This window comes from Cucurbita pepo, chromosome LG08, assembly GCF_002806865.2.
Source record: "Cucurbita pepo subsp. pepo cultivar mu-cu-16 chromosome LG08, ASM280686v2, whole genome shotgun sequence".
Classification (NCBI taxonomy): Eukaryota; Viridiplantae; Streptophyta; class Magnoliopsida; order Cucurbitales; family Cucurbitaceae; genus Cucurbita; species Cucurbita pepo.
In genome coordinates, this window is record NC_036645.1 from 8194995 (window position 1) to 8216343 (window position 21349).

Here is a 21349-nt window from a genome sequence, read left to right on the forward strand (position 1 = left end):
ATGTCATGTCAGCAAATCGTTACCTACTTGTCTTGAACTGATTCTAGAACTGGAAATTAACCGTACACGATTTGGATAAAGGTTTGAAACTCGTATTCTACCTAATGGCTCCAACCGTTTCTTGCATCCTCTGCAGGTTTCAATGCACANTTGGTTTAAATGACTAAAATACCCTTACACTACTCACCTGTTTGGTTTAAATGACTAAAATACCCTTACATTACTCACCTGTTCGGTATAAATGACTAAAATACTTTTACACTACTCACCTGTTTGGTTTAAATGACTAAAATACCCTTNGGGCATGACCTCCAGCAATTCAGTTGAACTAGTTCACAAATTTTGATTTAGTCACACGTCACTTTTTCTTGTCTTAATTCAATCTCTAAGGTTACATTAGGTATTTTAAAATTTTTGGATGCATGCACTTACAAACTCGGTAGTTTGTATGATTATGATGTATGATAAAGCATGATTGAAAACTATAACGGGACCCATCTGATGATGATATAGTTATAGTGATGAAAATGATTTTGTAGTAATTACACGTTATGTGCTTAAATAATTAGCCACCAAGTTCGTTGAAATAAGTGATTCAGGTCATCCTATGAAGGAGACTTCAATTTTATTGTCGGTGGTCTTTGGAAACAGGCCACCCATGTACACATATGGTCCTTGTACTGGCTTATTAGAACATCCTTAATGCATGATGCATGAATAATCTAATACATATATCTATCAAATGAATCAAAGTCTCGTGACTCTTTAATTATTAACCAAGTATGGATCAATAAAGAGGGTTCTCGTGCCTCACGTCCTCCATTATTGGCGCTACTTGATTAATGGATCCTTTTCTTGTGGTGAAGAGAAGTTTAAGTCCAAAGCAACATTTTTTCCGTTCCCTAATGTTTTTTTTTTTTTCCATTCTATTGCACAAAAAATGTCCATAAATTTGACTTCCCACCTAAATTGTTTTTGGATTTTACCACATTAACCCGAAAAATATAAGAGAATTAAAAGAGTTTCGTTTACTTTTCTCGTGTTTCGATTTTAATCATGGTAACCAAGGTTCTCGAGTGTTTTATGTCTCAATCCCGTGTTGTTTTTATCCTATGATTCTTAAAATGAGACCAAAGAATTTAAAGATATAATTTAATTTTTTTAAAACCAAATTTAGAGAGAGAAAAAAAAAAGTATTTTTTAAGGGTTTGAATTGGAATCTTCCAATTTTCATAATAAAATGACTAAAATACCCTTCCACTACTTACCTGTTTGATTTAAATGACTAAAATACCCTTACATTACTCACCTGTTTGGTTTAAATGACTAAAATACCCTTACACTACTCACCTGTTTGGTTTAAATGACTAAAATACCCTTACACTACTCACCTGTTTGGTTTAAATGACTAAAATACCCTTACACTACTCACCTGTTTGGTTTAAATGACTAAAATACCCTTACACTACTCACCTGTTTGGTTTAAATGACTAAAATACCCTTACACTACTCACCTGTTTGGTTTAAATGACTAAAATACCCTTACACTACTCACCTGTTTGGTTTAAATGACTAAAATACCCTTACACTACTCACCTGTTTGGTTTAAATGACTAAAATACCCTTACACTACTCACCTGTTTGGTTTAAATGACTAAAATACCCTTACACTACTCACCTATTTGGTTTAAATGACTAAAATATCCTTACACTGCTCACTCTTTGGTCTAAGTGACTACAATACCCTTATACTACTCACCTATTTGATTTAAATGACTAAAATACCCTTTTTAAGATGAAAATTGATACGACCAGTAAGATTTTCTACACTAACTTGTAAGCTTTAAACAATGATACAGTGTGGATAAAAGTCCCTAAGCAGTTTGACTTTTCGCCACCGCACTGTTCGTCGGAGCCGCCATTTGCACCTCCACCTCCTCACCTGCTTCCTCCCTGAACTTCCGGTAAATATCGCCCTTATAAAACTTCCATGTCCGAACCACCAAGATCAACGAAACAAACGCCCCTAAAACAGTAGCCGCCGTGATTATAAGAAACGCCTTTCTGTAACATTCCACTCCCAAGCAATTCAAATCCTCCCCAATATTTCGCCGCCGCCCCGCCGCCTCCATCTGCCGCGTTGCCTCTCTGTCGTACAAATGTCCGGCCACTCTCACGTTCAGTATATATGCTCCAATCGGGCTCGCCACTCCCCCCAAGTTGTACAGAGTTGCGTAGTATTTCAGCCCGAAAATTTCCGATATGATTGCGAAAATCAACGGCCACTGTGCGCCGAAGCAGAATCCGANCCATTCTATTGCACAAAAAATGTCCAAAAAGTTATCTAAATCATCACAATGTGTCGATTTGTAATGTTCATAATTGAAATGATGTCTTGTTATTTTCAACCAACCATATCCATAAATTTGACTTCCCACCTAAATTGTTTTTGGATTTTACCACATTAACCCGAAAAATATAAGAGAATTAAAAGAGTTTCGTTTACTTTTCTCGTGTTTCGATTTTAATCATGGTAACCAAGGTTCTCGAGTGTTTTATGTCTCAATCCCGTGTTGTTTTTATCCTATGATTCTTAAAATGAGACCAAAGAATTTAAAGATATAATTTAATTTTTTTAAAACCAAATTTAGAGAGAGAAAAAAAAAAGTATTTTTTAAGGGTTTGAATTGGAATCTTCCAATTTTCATAATAAAATGACTAAAATACCCTTCCACTACTTACCTGTTTGATTTAAATGACTAAAATACCCTTACATTACTCACCTGTTTGGTTTAAATGACTAAAATACCCTTACACTACTCACCTGTTTGGTTTAAATGACTAAAATACCCTTACATTACTCACCTGTTCGGTATAAATGACTAAAATACTTTTACACTACTCACCTGTTTGGTTTAAATGACTAAAATACCCTTACACTACTCACCTATTTGGTTTAAATGACTAAAATATCCTTACACTGCTCACTCTTTGGTCTAAGTGACTACAATACCCTTATACTACTCACCTATTTGATTTAAATGACTAAAATACCCTTTTTAAGATGAAAATTGATACGACCAGTAAGATTTTCTACACTAACTTGTAAGCTTTAAACAATGATACAGTGTGGATAAAAGTCCCTAAGCAGTTTGACTTTTCGCCACCGCACTGTTCGTCGGAGCCGCCATTTGCACCTCCACCTCCTCACCTGCTTCCTCCCTGAACTTCCGGTAAATATCGCCCTTATAAAACTTCCATGTCCGAACCACCAAGATCAACGAAACAAACGCCCCTAAAACAGTAGCCGCCGTGATTATAAGAAACGCCTTTCTGTAACATTCCACTCCCAAGCAATTCAAATCCTCCCCAATATTTCGCCGCCGCCCCGCCGCCTCCATCTGCCGCGTTGCCTCTCTGTCGTACAAATGTCCGGCCACTCTCACGTTCAGTATATATGCTCCAATCGGGCTCGCCACTCCCCCCAAGTTGTACAGAGTTGCGTAGTATTTCAGCCCGAAAATTTCCGATATGATTGCGAAAATCAACGGCCACTGTGCGCCGAAGCAGAATCCGATGATAATTGAAGAAAAATAGAGCGAATTTGGAACTCCGAATGCGATTAGAAGATGACCGACGCAGGATAGAATCATTGTCACGAAGAAAATTAAGGGACGTGGGACTTTGTATTTTTTCCAGAGAAATTCCGACAAGAATCCGGCGACTACACGGCCGAGGTAATTCCATATGCTGACGAGAGAGATGAATGTGGTGGTGCTCTGAGATGGGTATCTCAAAGACTCTCCGATTTGACCCAAATTGTCGATCGCCGTCAATGTTCCACCGACGCCGCAGATGGTGGCGATGAAGAGAATTATCATATCTATACTGAAAACAGCTTGCGGAATTGTGTAGTCCTCTCCTCTGTTTGGGGGTTTGAATGTGTTTTCAAAGCAGGAACCCGACGGAGGACTCGGCGGCGCCGGTGGCGCCGCCGAGGTCAGTGGTGGCGGTTGTTGTTGAGATGCTAGCTCTAATTGTGAAAGTGGGCTTTCGATTTTAGTCTTCCAAACACTCAATTCCTCTCTGTAAACGATGGCCAGAGGAAGTAAAAGCAGAGCAATGACAACAATGGCACTTCCGGCGTATTCCATTTGATGAAATTTCAGGCGATTTTGCAGAATAATCAAAACCATTAACGACCCAGCAAGGCCAAGAGAAATATAAAGGATATGGAAGAAGACTCTGAGCTCATTCGGCTGCCGGAGATCCTTAATGAGTCGAACGAAACGGAGGAAAGTAACAGAGACGGCGGCCGGAAGCCAAGCGATTAAAAGGATGAGAGATTTGGAATTGTTGCCATAAAAGGCATGGTAAAGCTGGGTCAAAATGGCGCCGCTCAACCCGACGAAGCCCTTCAAAAGGCCCAAAACGCTGCCGCGACTTTCCGGGAAGTTTTTGACGCTAGTAACGAGAGCCCCTGTGTTAGCGAACGTCTGAGAATTAGCTCCGATACAAATGTAGAGACACATATGCCAGATTTGGGGCTTTGGGATCCGGCTAGTTACAGCCATCCAAATCATGGTATAGCCGAAGAGATTCATGACCGCGCCGATCAGGAGAACGACCCAAGGCGGCGCGACCTCGTTGATTAGACCGCCGATAACGCCGACGTTGCCGCCTAAATCCTTGAAGAAGCTAAGCAAATTAAGGGTGGTTTGGTCGTAGCCTAAGGAGGATTTGATGTCGGAGGAGTAGAGGCCGAACATGTAAGTTGCGCCGGAGACGGACATGATGAGAATTGAAGCGAAGACAGAGAACCACCGGCCGAGAAGGAACTGGTACCAGATGGGGTGGACGGTGGAGGGATTAGAGGCGGCCATGTTTTCCGGCGAGCAATTAGGAGGCTGTGTTCTTGAAGATGTAGTGTCAGTGGGTGAGAGTGTATAAATACATATTTAAGGAGGTGGGGTTTCATTGAAATGGAGATTGGATTTTTATCTCTGTTTTTTGCTCTGTTTTTGCTGCTCTCTCTGCCACTTATCTTAGGTTGGATGGTTGGTTGGACAAGAAGGGGGGACCCACATGACGAACATTGCAATCGACCCAACACGATTAAATTGTAACCCTATCTTCTTGGAGTAAATATTTAGTATCACGATTTGGATTGTGTTGATCAGGTTGGTCGAGTTCACCCCTGAATGAACCGATTCTGAACTCAACCATTAAATAAATGACTTATTTTTTATTGATACAGACAATTAACCTATTTTATCGAGTTGCAGTAACTATTTAGTGGTGTATAAACATCTCCCGGACTAATACATTAATATATTTTCATATTTGGTGGTATATTCAAGTCCACTCATTATTTCATTTTCCTAGGAATAACTTATAATATTATTTATGTTTCATTTCATTGTAACCATGTGCTTCATGCCCTTTTGTTTTGATTCATCCTTTCTGGTCCATAAACTTTTACCCACTTCTTCTTTTGTTTTGTTCTGTTCTAGATGAGATCGAGAGAAGAGACGATCTTTGATCTTTGTTCTCGTCTTTTATTTCGACTTTTATCTCTGTAATTTTATGAATTTGTTCTTGTAAGGACGTGAATGAGAGACAAACACGCTGGGTGAGGTGGATAGAGGATTTGGGCGGGATGAGAGGCAAAGATAATGATACAGAATATAATTCCTATTTTCGGTCTCGTTTAGCTAATGGAGAGAAATCTGTCCATATCTCGTTTTAGATGGTGAAAAAAGTTAAACTCTAAAATCATAATACACACCTAATGTGGAGAAAGTGGATGAGAGTACGGTTAGAAGCACGATGCTAGGTTAACTACAGACACACATGTGAAGCCACTTTCCATTTGGCAATAATGTAGAACCAAGAAGAGTTAAAACCGCCCACTTCTAAATCGGAGTGGTTTTAAGTGAACACGCTTCTGAAAAGGAGTTCTTATCATTTAACTCCCTAATCTAATGCGACATCAGCTTCAAGCCACATGGAACTGTAGTACTACCTCAAGGTTGGCTAATCGTACACAACATGCTCAAATACTTTTTATTTTGGAAGGCACATGAGTCTGAACCCCACGTTAAATGTGGGATGGAGAGGAAGAAAAGAAGTGTGGGAACGAAAGAAGCATCTACGTGGTATAAGAAATGGATGATAGAAGCTAAACTAAAAAAGGATATTTCGAGATGTGTTATTTCGTTCATTTAAAAGGGTCATTAAATTTGTAACAAACGATTCAAGATTGCACGTTTAGCTCATTGGACGATGACCCTCTTTGGGACAACGCTCCAAGTCGGTGTCTTNGTTATTTCCTTCATTTAAAAGGGGTCATTAAATTTGTAACAAACGATTCAAGATTGCACGTTTAGCTCATTGGACGATGACCCTCTTTGGGACAACGCTCCAAGTCAGTGTCTTTCTCCATTCGACCCGAGGGCTTAATGAGGATTAACGCTGGGCAATAGTAGGGGGGTTTTGCACAAGCTAGGAGTGTACAGGAAACTTGTTACAAGCATAATTTGCACGATTCTGTCCCATAAGCATACAAAGATAACTTGTTACAAGCATCAATAAGACAAGGAGGAGGAGGAGCAGCCCATCTAACCTGAAACAGCAAGCTGTACATAGGCTAACTAAAGCATTTTCCACTTTAGATTTCTCACATTATGCCCATCCCATCAACATCTTTCGGACTCCGTCCTCGATCTTGTTCCTGGGAATCGAAGACCCGACTCCTTCATCAAGCATGACTCTGTATACTTCCCATTCTCGACCTCCGATCAAATGGCGTCTGATTTCTGCCTGGAAGATCGATCTCGTTCTAGTTAAGCTTTGTAATCATATATAGTATACCAAAAGCAAAAATTTGCACATGAAGTAACCCAGATGCATCACCAAAATTAAGTTTGTAAAGCTATATCTCATACTTTGAATCTTGAAAAGTTCTGGACTTATTGGAATATATCAGAGATTGCAAGGATGGCAAATTATTGTAAGGAGATCGGGACGTACCAAAAAAACACCGATGNTTGATTGCAAGGATGGCGAATTATTGTAAGGAGATCGGGACGTACCAAAAAAACACCGATGTCGAGCAATTTGAGAGCAAGGGTGATGTCATGGAACACGAGAGGTCGACCCTTGCCAGATAACTCTGTGGGGTTTGCCACCAAGAGTTCTGTGTCGGGACCTCTGCTCAAGATAGCTACTCTGAGGGGACGAATCAGTTCCATCCGCAACCGAGTTGACAATGCATTCTGCTTGCTTGGGTCTGTAATCTTCTTTCCATCAGCTTGCATGATGAACAAGTCGATCTCACAGCTTCTCGTTTGCTTCTTATTAAAGCGTCCATATGAGATCTGGCTACAGGATTGAGTTTAAATATTGATAACAGAACCTGAACTGATATGCAGTGCAAGAAAACATTTTAAATTGACCTTCATCATGAAAAACGAAACGGTGAAAGGATTCGGACCCAACAAATAACTATGGCTATTCAATGATTTAATGTTTATGTACCTGAATGTTGTAGTCTTTAAGCGTCCTCATAATGTCGTAAATAAGACCCTTGTGATCTTGACAGACAATTTGGACGAGTGTGTGAGAAGGACTGAGCGAATTGTCTAATGTAACAGAGACATCTTTATGAACTAATGATCTGCCTTGTGAAGTTTCATTCAACTCCAAGCTACATGATTCTTCTGCAATTTCAGAGGGAAGAGAGGATGCCTGTGAGCATAACATAACTTCGGCGTCGACCATCTCTATTTCACAGCTTATCATTGCATCTCCCAAGACATGTTTCAAGTGGTCGCACGTGTCCTGCTGTCTCTTCGTTGTGTGCATGAGATCCCTAATGGACAAACAAAAATGAAAATATGTTATGTACAACCTCTATGGGTTCCCTTATACTGCTGCTGAAATAACAAAGTGTTCCACCACTCAAGAACTTTCAAACCAAACACCTTCCACCCAACTGCTTGCAGGTAAAGAAAAAGAAACGGGAGACAGCAACGAGGTAAAAAGGAAGCTCATTCAAGAAGAGCTGACCAAACAAGAGTTTTGACAATTTAACATACAAGGAAAGAATTGTGAGATCCCACATCGGTTGGGGAGGAGAACGAAACATTCTTTATAAGGGTGTGGAAACCTCTCCCTAGCATACGCGTTTTAAAAACCTTGAGGGAAGTTCGAAAAGGAAAGTCCAAAGAGGACAATATCTACTAGTGTTGGGCTTGGGCTGTTACAAATGGTATCAGAGGGACACCGAGCAATGTGCTAACGAGGAGGCTGAGCACTGAAGGGGGGTGGACACAAGGCAGTGTGCCATCAAAGACGTTGGGCCCCAAAGGGAGGTGGATTGGGAGGTCGCACATCGGTTGGATAAGGGAACGAGTGTCAGTGAGGACGCTAGGCCTCGAAAGGAAGTGGATTGTGAGATCCCACATCGGTTGGGGAGAAGAACGAATCATTCTTTATAAGGGTGTGGAAACCTTTCCCTAGCAGACGCGTTTTAAGGGAAAGTCCAAAGAGAGCAATATTTGCTAGTAGTGAGCTTGGACCGTAACAAGAACACCCTACAAACACCACTGCCGAGGCATACTACTAGGATAGCCCTCCACTTCCTTTTTCCTTGCGGATAGCCTCTTGAACAAGTGAACTACTTGAACTATTTATGCAAGTTATACTACTCTAGCCCTCATGAACAAAGAATCCGTTCCACACAGGTCAAAATGAATTCATTCATTGAGAAATACAAAAAACACACAATGCAGATAAACAAAGCTCAATCTTGAACCTGGAGTCAATGATGAAAAACAGATCCATCACTTTTCCATCCGGAGTGGTCGACACTTTCACTTTCTCTATAAGAATCTCGAGCTCGCAAAGAACCCATGTTACATCTACAAACAAACCACTCGCTCCAAATTAGACACAAATATGGCAAGCAACACAAAAGGGAACCAACAAAGAAGACAAGAACAACAATATCCCCACGCTTCGCTCTCTTTTTCCTTCTTCAGGGGAGGAGGGTCAGGTCAATATTTAAGCAACAAACTCCTAATTGATCTGTTCAATCATGTAATCAACATAGAATCGAAATAACGAGGAGGAAATTACAAACCGTGTAACAGCCCTCTTCTGTCATGGCNGGGGTTAGGTCAATATTTAAGCAACAAACTCCCAATTGATCAGTTCAATCATGTAATCAACATACAATCGAAATAACGGGGAGGAAATTACAAACCGTGTAACAGCCCTCTTCTGTCATGGCAACAAAACTTCAAAAGAAACATATCAGGGGGCTTTGAGGGTTGCGGTTCCGGGCGGAAATAAGAAAGCGTCGAAGCTGAAGAACAAGAAGGGCAAACCTCAATCAACCTCTGTTTCACTAATCCCCACTTCGTCGACGATTTTCCCGTCACCCAAAACACTATGTAGCACCATTTTCCGTCGGTCGTAACATCTTCAACACAGTATTGACGAATTCACAAGATCAACAAAACAATCACATCACTAATTCAAACAAATCAAATCTAAAAAAGAAAACCCAAATCGCCCACAACCCGTTTGATTTAAACCCCGAAAACGAAAACCCAATCACGATATCTGAAATCAAAGCAGAGAAGTAATTGAACGATTCACTCACCTCCTCTGACAATGCTTAGACCAAAGAAGAGAAGTATGCGGCACAAGTCACAGCCTAACCCAGTTTTATCGGGGCAATTGACAGTGATGACGGTAGGCTCATCGTCTTTCTCCGACGGCCTCACAAGCACGACATCGTCGTGCAAAATACCCATATCTTCGTTTCTTCGTCTTCCTCGTCGGTGGTGCTGTGAGATTCAGAGTTTTCCGATGGGTTGCCAGAAATTCAGAGAACGCATTAATCCAGAATTTTTATCACTGTTCGCTTGTTCATTTTTACTAAAATACCCTTCACAATTCCAAAAATTCCCTCTTGTACGAAAAATCTATAAAATAAAATAAAAATAATAAAATAAAAGGCTTTTGCAATATTATTTTATTTTCAATTAATTAATTGGTGAAATTACCATTTAGTCAATTAAATTCATTTTTATATTTAATATTTAGTTGAACAAAAAAAATATTAAAAATTAGTAATTTTTGTATAAACAAAATTCTAGATATTAAATTTGAATTTTCTTTAAATAATGGGATCAAATTTATAATATAATATAATTAATTCCTACTTTCCCAATTTAAGATAAAATTATTAAAATAATTCCAATTTTTAGGAAAAGTATTTTTAAAAATTCTTAGGCGAGGGGGGCATTTTAGTAAATCAATAAATAAAATAAAAAACATTCTATTATTATTATTATTATTTGTTGTGAACGGAGAAAAGTAAGGAAGGTGACAAAAGGCAGAACAGCTAAATAAATGGGATTTTTTAACGCATCAATATTATATAAAAATAATTAAATTTATAAAATAGATAAAATTTTGCGTTACAGTCGACCGTTAGTAAATATTATTCGACTTGATTCATCGTCATCAACTTCATGATTTTAAAACGCGTCTACTAGGGAGACATTTCTACACCCCATTGATATGAGATCTCACAATCCACCCCATTGGGAAGCCAGCGTCCTTACTGGCACACCGGGTGTCTGACTTTGATACTATTTGTAGCAATCTGACTTTGTACTATTGTCTGCTTTAGCTTCTTACAAATCGTCGTCAACCTCGTAATGGATGCAACTTCCAAATTCTTGGTGGAGGTTGCTTTCTTTTTTCCTAATCAATTGTCTTTTTAGACTTTAAAAAAGAATGTCTTTTCTTTATACCAATTAATTAATTATTTATTTATTTATTTTTCAACCCTTTTTAGCACATGCTCTTTTATATATATATATTTATATATATTTCTTTTCCCACAAATAAGTAAAGTTTTAATCAAAGTTTTTAATTCCCATTTGTTGATGGAATGATTTGATAAGTTATTGTCTTTTGTGTTTTATTTATATTTTTTAATTTCTATTTCTTCGATATTAAATATTTTGTCTTTTATGTTTTTTTCGATACTTTTTCTATGTTGAGTAATGTTTTTTAGTTATTTTTTACGAATATGTTAAATTATTTGGTTCGTTAGGTTAATAATTAGATTATTTTCACGTTAAATTCATTTAAAAAAAACCTCTTTGTGATATACATGAGTGACCGTTCGGTTATATATTAAAATTAGAATCATTACACAGAGTCCTAAAAGTATGAATGAGAAAAGGAAGAATCACATCCCATTGACATTGGATAAGAATCTCCTCACCAACTTGACTCTTGTTGGATTCCCACTAATGTCTCTAAATTAAAGCATTTTATATGAGAAAATGAACCAAATTAACACTATGTTTGCCATCGAATATCGAATCTCGTCACTCGTGCAAAAGCCTCGAGACGGGTATTCAACCTAATACTGTTTGAAGTTGATTCTAGACTCTTTTGAATCTAATGTAGAAGGAGGTGAGGGAAAGGTATGCAGATGTAATGAGAGGGTTAAGACGATGTGGGTCCGTATTAATGAGTTGATCAGTGCTCAAACATGGTTGTCCACGATCTCTCTATCCATGCTTGTCGTTATCGTCACAAAGAGGTTTGAATGGAAGATGCCTCTTCCTAAACTCAAAAGTCATTTCGTGTAGATCAAAGGGGCTTAATCCCGTTTTTGTTTTCCTTGGATCATTTTGATCTATTTATCATACTCGAAATTATAAAAACATTTTAAGATTGCAACCCTAAATGCAAATTTATGTGGGTGACGTGAATTAAAATTCGAGATGGGTCCAACCAATCAAGTTACATTGAAAAGGGTATAAAAATTGAAACTTTATTAGAGCTTCATACCATATGTACTTGGAATATTCAAATATTTGTATATGTTTTGTATTTAGGGGTAAGATAGATGCTTTTAGAGGGTATCCACTTGGGAGAAAGAGATAGACCAAGAAAATGAGGCTCTTGTGGCTCTAATTTGAATCTAAAAGGTTGCTTTCCTCACCACCACTTGGCCAAGTGCTATCCCAAAAGGTGCTCAATTTTGTTTTCAATTCATCCATTAAAAAAAAGAAGAAAATTTAACGGGTCAAAGATCTATTAGATATAAATCTCAAGCTCGAAAACTAGTACAATTAACAAAACTGACCTTTCACAAACCCTGAAGACGATGTGGATGCACGAGTCGAATCGCATGTGTCAAGAACAAACTCGTGTTAGTAAATTAATCGACGACATATGTTCGGACACGTTGAAAAAGTGGGTTTTGATTTTGAAGATGTTGAATAATTGAATGCAAAATTCAAAGTTGTAAGTCTAGAAAGAAGTGGAAAAATGGAGGGTATTAAAAGTGGGTTTTTTTTCTTTATCAGACAAAGACAAAGCTGTCATTCCATCTTTTCTCACCACAGTTCATTCTACTATTTAGTTTCAATGGCAATTTGTCTCTCTCTAAAGTGTTCAATAATCCGCCTCATGTTCCTATGTTGTTGTATTCAAAAGTTCGATTAATATATACGCGCACATACAAGTTCCACGGTATGATACAGAACAATACCCTAGAACAAATTCATGAAAGTATCATAAACACGACAATGTTCATTTAGCTTGTGGAGACCTGCTCTAAATGAGGCAGAGAATTCTCATTTAAATGAAGAATGAGGTAGGGAACGAGAAAGATGTCTACCCACTAACTAAACGAGGTCGAGACCAGATCTCAGAGGGCCCGAGAGACATGTCATAATTCAACATAAGTTCCACGGTATGATACAAAACAATACCCTAGAACAAATCCATGAAAGTATTATGAACACGACAATGTTCATTTAGCTTGTGGAGACCTGCTCTAAATGAGGCAGAGAATTCCCATTTAAATGAAGAATGAGGGAGGGAACAAGAAAGATGTCTACCCACTAACTAAATGAGGCCGAGACCAGATCCCAGAGAGCCCGAGAGACATGTCATAATTCAACGTAAGTTCTTGTTTCATAGTGCAGTTAAGAAGATAAGATCCAATTACCTCTTATCATGATTTGTCATGCAGCCATGCTTCCAACTTCCTTCAGCCACTTTCACCACTTGATTTCTACTTATACAGCTGGCTAGAAGCTTAGAACAATATGCTATTCAAGTATTTGTCCCCACTATAGTTAAAACACCTGTTTCCTTTCCTATTCTGGAATCCAAAGGCCAAATTTTGTCAGATATTAGAATGGTGAACATAATTCGTCAATGGGCCATGCGTACATTTAAAGGACAGAGGCAACACAATCTTAGTAAGCTTGCTCCAAGAACTTCANGGGAACGAGAAAGATGTCTACCCACTAACTAAACGAGGTCGAGACCAGATCTCAGAGGGCCCGAGAGACATGTCATAATTCAACATAAGTTCCACGGTATGATACAAAACAATACCCTAGAACAAATCCATGAAAGTATTATGAACACGACAATGTTCATTTAGCTTGTGGAGACCTGCTCTAAATGAGGCAGAGAATTCCCATTTAAATGAAGAATGAGGGAGGGAACAAGAAAGATGTCTACCCACTAACTAAATGAGGCCGAGACCAGATCCCAGAGAGCCCGAGAGACATGTCATAATTCAACGTAAGTTCTTGTTTCATAGTGCAGTTAAGAAGATAAGATCCAATTACCTCTTATCATGATTTGTCATGCAGCCATGCTTCCAACTTCCTTCATTACAAAGTTTCACTTTCACCACTTGATTTCTACTTCTACAGCTGGCTAGAAGCTTAGAACAATATGCTATTCAAGTATTTGTCCCCACTATAGTTAAAACACCTGTTTCCTTTCCTATTCTGGAATCCAAAGGCCAAATTTTGTCAGATATTAGAATGGTGAACATAATTCGTCAATGGGCCATGCGTACATTTAAAGGACAGAGGCAACACAATCTTAGTAAGCTTGCTCCAAGAACTTCACAACGTAAGGCAGATAAGGAAGTTAAAAGTTCTTTTGGGAACAAAAAAGTTAAGGCAACAGTGAATTAAACCATTGTCTACGCCAATTTCATCTGTTTCTTACCAGAGATTCCACAAGCATTGATTAACTACAAACCAGGAAACATATTCCAGCCATCCAGCTAAAATTATTCAGAAAGTATGCACTGACAAAATGAACTGTATTGATGGGTATTAGTGATGAGAGTTTAAGAAATTCCTTTATCTGACCGATTGAAGTCATAGCTTCCTTTAATCGACATCGACAGCGTCCACTGCTTTAAGGGCCACAGAGATCTGCTGGCCTTGCTGACATGTATGTACGACAGAAGTCTCCAAATTCAGTCTTGCTTTGCATCCACCGCATCAACGGCTTTTGGAGGTGGGTGCTGCTGACCAGCTAGAGGTTCTAACTCCTCCTGTTAAGATTCAGAAAAAGCTTGCTTCAAGAAGCCAGAGGAGCAGACGTTAAGAATTTAAACCACTAGAGGATGTGTAGTGTTGAACACCCACATATCTGCTGTTAAGAACTCTGACATACGAAAATACCAAAATACAAACAAATATAAATGAACATCTTGTTTTACATCTGTAATAGTCCAAACCCACCGCTAGCAGATATTATCCGCTTCAGCCTATTACGTATTGCTGTCAGCCTCACGATTTTTAAACGCGTCTGCTAAGGAGAAGTTTACACACCCTTATAAGGAATGTTTCGTTCCCCCTCCAACAGATGTGGGATCTCACAACACCAGAATGAGATCACATTGTTATATCCTTATTCTCAGGGTTGTATGCAATGTCTTCTTCTGTAGCTTGAGTGTATGCATAATGCATAATGATTTTGGACCATTATATCTTTTTCAATGAATGCCATCAAATTTAAAAGAAGCCATTAATTTATTCGTTCCAAAACTAAGAAACAGCGATTCCTGCAGGTCCTAAAACCCTTTGCCAATATTTTAAAAGGCTAAAGCAGTGTTGAAGCTTTTAGCTTCTTGTTGGAGAGGTGAGGCGTCAGACTTGGTTTCAAGTTAAAAAATTATACAAATCTGATCAAAATACTATTAGAAGTATTATTGGAGTATTAAGGGCATATAAAGATTTAGTAAGGGAGTTTGTTAAGCTATTTGGTTATAAATAGAGGGAGTGGAGAAGGAGGGAGCCAGACAATTGTTTAGTGGCTTATGGCTTGAGTAATTTCTCACGACGGAGCCAGACAAAATTAGAAAATTGCCACGAGGCAAGCCTCGAGGCACAAGCCTCAAAAAACGTTCTAAAACATTGTCTCTTGTACTCTTTTCCAAAAACTTCCTTAGAACTTGAGGACACAGATTTATGACCCATAAAGTTGAACCTGTTCAAGTGATCATTACTCGTTTAAAACTACCCAACCATGGAAACATAGTGACCACAAGTATCGAATCAACATTATGATTTAAAATTTATGAACTAGAGCTAATGTCATTTCAAACATGAATATCATTTATGAATACTACCCATTGCCCAAAATCACAATTGGATAGAAGATGCTTAAATGGTTTAGAAAACTAATGAAGCAAAAAGCATCCAATCAACATGAAGAAAATACCACCCCTCCCCTCNGCTTAAATGGTTTAGAAAACTAATGAAGCAAAAGCATCCAATCAACATGAAGAAAATACCACCCCTCCCCTCCAACCCCCAAGGAAAACAAAAAAACATGAACAAGAACAAGAATCGAATTAGTAATCACAAGTAATGAAGCACAACCCTGTAAAAGATCATCAGAATGCTCAAACTATTGAAATGGCATCTTGAGAAAACAATTAATAAATTCATACAGCAGGTGCCTAAACTCCCATCATTTTTTTTGAAAACTATCGTAGCAACGAACAGCATTCAGCCACCAAGAAGATTTATTGATCAAAGTTTAAGCATCTCCATGACAGGAACGCATCATTTATATCCAATTTCTAAACAAAAATTCAATCCCATTCATAATTCTTCAACATACCCAACTTATTAAAACGGCTTCTTCAGAAGAAAATTAGAAAACAGAATTAAAGTATAAAAGCGATAGCAGAACACTTACATTGCTATTTTGTTTGGCAGCAGGGCGATAGGGACAAGCTGGAGGTACCCCCTGTGGCTTTCTATATTCCCAGCCAAAAATTCTATAAATTTTGCCCTAAAAGAAAATTGAAGAAAAACAAATATATGGAAAACTGAATATTAACAAAAATTGTCTTCAATAGAAAAGAAACCCCAAAATCGTTAAGAGAATTTGATGAACAGGCAAAAAGATGAGATCCTAAAGAGAAACGAATCATATTGGCGTACCATAATCAAGTGGAATAGAACAGGCAGCGCGTTGACGACTGGAATGAGAAACAGAGGCAATAAACACGCCAAGCAAACCTATTCAAACGAAAAACAAGCGTCAAAGAAAGATTCAAGCTACCAATCACAAGAAATTGAGGGTTTTACCATTTTCGAACCGATTCGGCAACAAATTGAAGAAGACGATCGCAACTGTGTCGCACTGGCGGACCCTTTAATGAATCTAAATTAATCCGAGTGAAAGGAAATCAAAATCAAAATCGTCAATAAACAAACGATGAATAATGAATTAAAAATAAAAAATAAATAAATAAAGTAATACAATAGACCCAAGCAGGTTTCGAAACCGCGACCTTCACACTCTAACCAGCTTTTATTATATTTATATCTTATATTTAATTGATCTTATAAATTTAAATGCTAATTTTTCTTAATATAATAACATTTTTAACTAATATAAATTACAAACATTAATATTTTTTAATTTTTTTTAAAGTAGGGTTGGACTCTCGTCTCTTCCATTTCTAACTAATTTTTACGTGACGACCATTCCAAAGATGTATTAGTTGCAAGTACAGATTCGTATAGTTATATCTTGAACTTATCTAATTTAGCGTACATGTTAAGAATGTACTGACAAGATTAAACACATGTAACACGTTTCATCGAGTTACGAATTTTACATTAGCGATAGTTTAATATGATATTGAAAAAGGTCTTTAACGTCAAAACGTCACAATGTCATTTTAAAAAGAACAAATTCTTATAAAAGTAAAGAATAAATGCTTTTACCATTTTTTTTTATATATATAAATGTCATTTCAACGAGAGTAAAAATTCGAACTTTTGACCTATTTATCAAGAATATATATGTTCGAGTAATATTTTAATAATTAATAGAAAATATGAAAATAAAAGGTGAATTTCACTTAATGAAATTACAATAAAAATAACCTAAAACTCATAATATATTACACACCTCCATTATAAAAAATAAAATACACACAATTTTGTTATTAAAAAAAAAAAAAAAAAAAAAAAAAACAACATGAAATTAATGGAGATTTTTTTTTTTTTTTTTTCGTGAATGGGGAAATCAACGGTAATACCCAACTTTTCTATTGCCAGCACTCTGGTGTTAAAGAATGGTCTCTCTCGTTATCCGAACAATAGTTATAAACCAAGTGATTGCTCTGCACCCATTTCATCGCGTTTTGCTGTTGCCTTGTCAACCCCCCTGATCGGAACGGCGACGCAGACACCGGCCAGCACCGTGCCGGAGAGTACGCCGAACAACCCCCTGCTTTGAAATTAGTGAACTCCGCCACAAATGGCTGGTAACTGTAATCGGCTCTGTATTTTCCATCCTCTGTTGCCCATGAAGATGCATCCCAAATCGAACCGTAAAGCCACATTGGTCGTAGTGGGAATGTCGTATCGCTCTTCCTTGGATATCTTCTTATGGGTATGTCGTCAACAAGAAATCTATAAACAGGACAAAACAGAGGAAGCGAGCAAAAACAGAGTGATTAAAACAGAGCCCAGATGGATTAATTGTGAAATTGAATGATGGGTTGGTTAATTAGCGTACATGATTTCCTTTGGGTGCCAGAGAATGGCGTAATGGTGAAAATCGGTGGTGGGGTCGAACCAGAGATGGAATTTCATCTCTCTGCCAATGATTTGGCCGTCGCCGCTTCCTCTGATGTAAATGTTGGTTTGTAAAGTGTAGGGCTTTCCTAATGTCGTTCCCAAGAATTCGATGTCGACTTCGTCGTGGAATCCGGGGTGGGCTTCGTTGTTGGAAAGCTGCCATTAATTTCAGATATGGGTTTCAGAGCATTGAATGGGAGAATTTGAAATTGAAATTACAGGGGTTGTAACTTACGTAGAAGGCGGTGATGACGCCGGCGGTGTAGCCGGGTTGGAGTTTGATGGAGGCGCCGAAGTATCCGGATCGGAAAGGGCGGAGGGATTTGAAGCCGCTGCCAGTGAAGCGATCGAGCCAAATGGAGAGTGTATTTTGGTTCAAGCCTTGGTGTTGAGGGCCCCAGAGGTTGCGAAAGCTTCGGTAGAATTCCATGGGGTGGAAGCGGGTGCTCGGCCAGTAGCCGGGGGAGGGGGGGCGGTCGTCGGCGGCGGCGGAGGAGGTGGCGGGGTGGAGGAGGAGGAGGAGGAGGAAGAAGAAGAAGGCCATCGGAGTGGAGGTGGAAGAAGGCGCTGTCGTTGGTAGTGTTGGAGTGGAAATGAAATAGCGAATGGGATATTAAATAATGGCTATTTGGCTCCTTGGGATGGACCCATTGTTAATTTTTATTTTTATTTTATTTACAAATATGAAAAAAAAAATATATATTTCAGCCAAGTATTGAAATGCAATTAATGGGATATGAATATTAGAGAAATATTATGCAAATAAGTGATGTATATTTATTTTTTTAATTTGTAACCAAGCTATTTGTGTTAGCTTATTAGAGAAAAAAATTATATCGATTCAAAAAAGAATATTGAAATGGGTTTAAAGATGTGTACATGAATGAACGGAATACTACATCTGAATGAGAGTTATCGTGAAGATAAAATGGCTGACAGAAGTTTAAAATAACAGAAGTTATTACATATACCAACAAAGTTAAAGCGTAAGTGAGTGAGTACAAATGATGTTGGAAGATTCAGGTTGGTCTATAGAAACAAGAAGTAAGCAACATAACGATGTCCCAGAAAAATGCATGTGACATGGTTAAAAAAGTGTACGTGATGTTAAAATATCAAATCGAAAGCATGGTATGTGACAAGAATGGAAGAAGATCTATATCCTTCCACATCTCAACCACCATCTTTCCGGAACTTTAATGACAAAACATGTAACTCTGTTGAAAGGGAGTGGAGACGAGCTTTGTCTTTAATGTCATTTCCTCTTTGTCTAGAAAGTAATTTTTTTTTTTAAATACAATTAATTTTAAATTGTCTATGAAATTATGTTTGAATTTGATAATATAGACTGTAATCTAAAATTCATCAAAGTATTGGAACCGTAATATTGACATGGCTTAAAAGAATGGCTGTAATGATATCTACCAAAAAAGCATATAATTCTCGCTAAAATTTATGTACGTAATATCGAATAAGTATTGATTTCTATTATTGGATAACGCTTTATAAATACCTATAAGGTCCAATAAAAAATAATGCACGTGAATTATCATAATAAATATTTTAAAGGTCGTGGTTTACAAAATGACACACACTCAGTTCCTCTGATCCCAAAATTGTGGAGAGCAGGGAATGATTAAACTTCAATCTACATTAAATTAAATAAATAAATAAAAACTTGAAAGTTAAAATTAAAAAAATAAACTAAAAATAAAACATATTATCCATAATATTATTTAAACCTTATTTTATTCAAATGGGTAAAAATTCCCGTCTTTCACTCACAGTCACGAGGCAGTGAAAAAAAAAAGGTGGGCCCACCTTTTTTTTACTGATGAAAAAATGCAACACGGTGGGACCTACCCAGGGGTGCTCTGATTGGGCCCCACCTGTGATTTTAATGATGCAATTATTATTATTATTATTATTATTTTCATCATATCCATTTTAAAGGTAAGAATTAATCTTTATAATTTGACAAAAAATTTAAAAATAATTACTATTTTTATAGTTTCATTAAATTATAAACACAGAAAATAAATTTAAAATTTAACGTAATATTGATTATTTTATATCTCGTCTATAGAAACTTATTATAATTAATTTTAACAAAAAACAATCAATTTTAAGCTTAATTTTTTTATTTTAAATCTATTTTTTTATTTTTTATTTTTTAACTTGTTTTAAACGGCGTTGACAAACGTTTACGGTGACAGTCACCGCACTGTAGTGTCGGCCAGTCACAATGTGCCAGGTTGGATCCGAACGGGTGCATGAATTTCCATGCTGTCAGAAAATGGGAGGGGTAATTTTCTTTTTATTATAGTAAAAAACAAAATGCTTATTCGATTTCTGGCCATATATTTATAAAAATAACAATTTTTTTTTGTAATTATAATTTTAAAATAATTTAATTTATCAATAAAATTATTGTTTAAATTTAAAATATATATATATGGACGTAGTATATTTATAAACTATAAAGTCTAAATTATTAAATGTTAAAATTTGACTATTTTAAAACTAAAGTTCATAAATTAAATAAGAATAGACCGTACATGAATTAACCAATATTTTTTACTGCTCTGTTTATTAGTTAAAAAAATTAATAAGATAATAAATCTTAACTATATAGTCAATCAACTAGTTATTTCTAAATTTTGCGAGAAAAAAAATAAACTCGTTAGAAATTTAAAAGAGTCGTAGCGAGTGACGTTTTCAATAATTTAATAAATGTAAATTTGATAATATTGCGATAATCCCATTTATAATTCGCTATTATTCCATGTCTAAGTCAATCTACATATTATAACCATATTATAAATAGCAATAATGTTAAATAATTTAAAAGATTAGATAAACCCCGAATTTAAAATGCGAGCCATTCTAGCCGACAATTTAAAAATCATTTAAAATAAGTTTTCAATAAATAATAATAACAAAATAAAAATAACAGAATCAATATTAAGTTTATTAAAATTCCATTAATTATATATATATATATAATCTAAGTCTTACCGACACTTTCTCTTGGCTACACACCAACCATATTGTATTTTACCCTTAGGGAAATTTTAAATATTACTAATAAACCGACGTTACTATTAAAATTGTACTGAAATTGAGCGTGACAGAGGCGAACTATTCACTAACGTTATTCAAAATTAAGAAATTAAATTAGAATAAATTTTTGAAATGTCTGAGATTTTTCTATTAGAAATTTAATAATTGGAGTTAATATGTTATTGTTAGTATCAACGTCATATTATAAATCGATGACAACGTACTAATAAAATAAAAATTATATTAATTTTGTTACACGTATATTTAATATTTCTTAAATATAATATAATCAAATCTATATTAGACAATATTATATA

General features: G+C 36.7%; 4 protein-coding genes across 6 annotated transcripts; all 4 read right to left on the reverse strand.

Annotated features, from left to right (window-relative positions):
• Positions 1-190: 190 nt before the first annotated feature.
• Positions 191-5124, reverse strand: LOC111801206 (protein NUCLEAR FUSION DEFECTIVE 4-like). 3 transcript variants are annotated; one of them, XM_023685226.1, is made up of 3 exons: positions 3525-5124; positions 1638-2255; positions 191-269 (listed from the first exon to the last, which is right to left on the reverse strand). In XM_023685226.1, the coding sequence occupies exons 1-2, from the start codon at positions 4881-4883 to the stop codon at positions 1875-1877; spliced, it is 1740 nt and encodes a 579-aa protein (XP_023540994.1). In that variant the 5' UTR covers positions 4884-5124; the 3' UTR covers positions 191-269; positions 1638-1874. The 3 variants fall into 3 exon arrangements, with proteins under 3 accessions (XP_023540994.1, XP_023540992.1, XP_023540993.1); XM_023685224.1 differs by lacking the exon at positions 1638-2255 and having other exon boundaries at positions 2907-5123; XM_023685225.1 differs by lacking the exon at positions 191-269 and having other exon boundaries at positions 1374-2255.
• A 1381-nt stretch (positions 5125-6505) lies between these two features.
• LOC111801207 (ACT domain-containing protein ACR10-like) lies at positions 6506-9908 on the reverse strand. The gene is made up of 6 exons (XM_023685227.1): positions 9671-9908; positions 9269-9487; positions 8819-8924; positions 7540-7873; positions 7095-7379; positions 6506-6822 (listed from the first exon to the last, which is right to left on the reverse strand). The coding sequence occupies exons 1-6, from the start codon at positions 9822-9824 to the stop codon at positions 6685-6687; spliced, it is 1236 nt and encodes a 411-aa protein (XP_023540995.1). The 5' UTR covers positions 9825-9908; the 3' UTR covers positions 6506-6684.
• A 4086-nt stretch (positions 9909-13994) lies between these two features.
• LOC111799671 lies at positions 13995-16600 on the reverse strand. The gene is made up of 4 exons (XM_023683107.1): positions 16464-16600; positions 16317-16394; positions 16069-16164; positions 13995-14413 (listed from the first exon to the last, which is right to left on the reverse strand). Exons 1-4 carry the CDS (start codon positions 16464-16466, stop codon positions 14336-14338), a joined length of 255 nt encoding a protein of 84 aa, XP_023538875.1. The 5' UTR covers positions 16467-16600; the 3' UTR covers positions 13995-14335.
• Positions 16601-17380: 780 nt separating this feature from the next.
• LOC111800740 (probable xyloglucan endotransglucosylase/hydrolase protein 32) lies at positions 17381-18513 on the reverse strand. Its single transcript, XM_023684565.1, has 3 exons — positions 18205-18513; positions 17908-18125; positions 17381-17801 (listed from the first exon to the last, which is right to left on the reverse strand). Exons 1-3 carry the CDS (start codon positions 18511-18513, stop codon positions 17435-17437), a joined length of 894 nt encoding a protein of 297 aa, XP_023540333.1. The 3' UTR covers positions 17381-17434.
• Positions 18514-21349: the final 2836 nt, after the last annotated feature.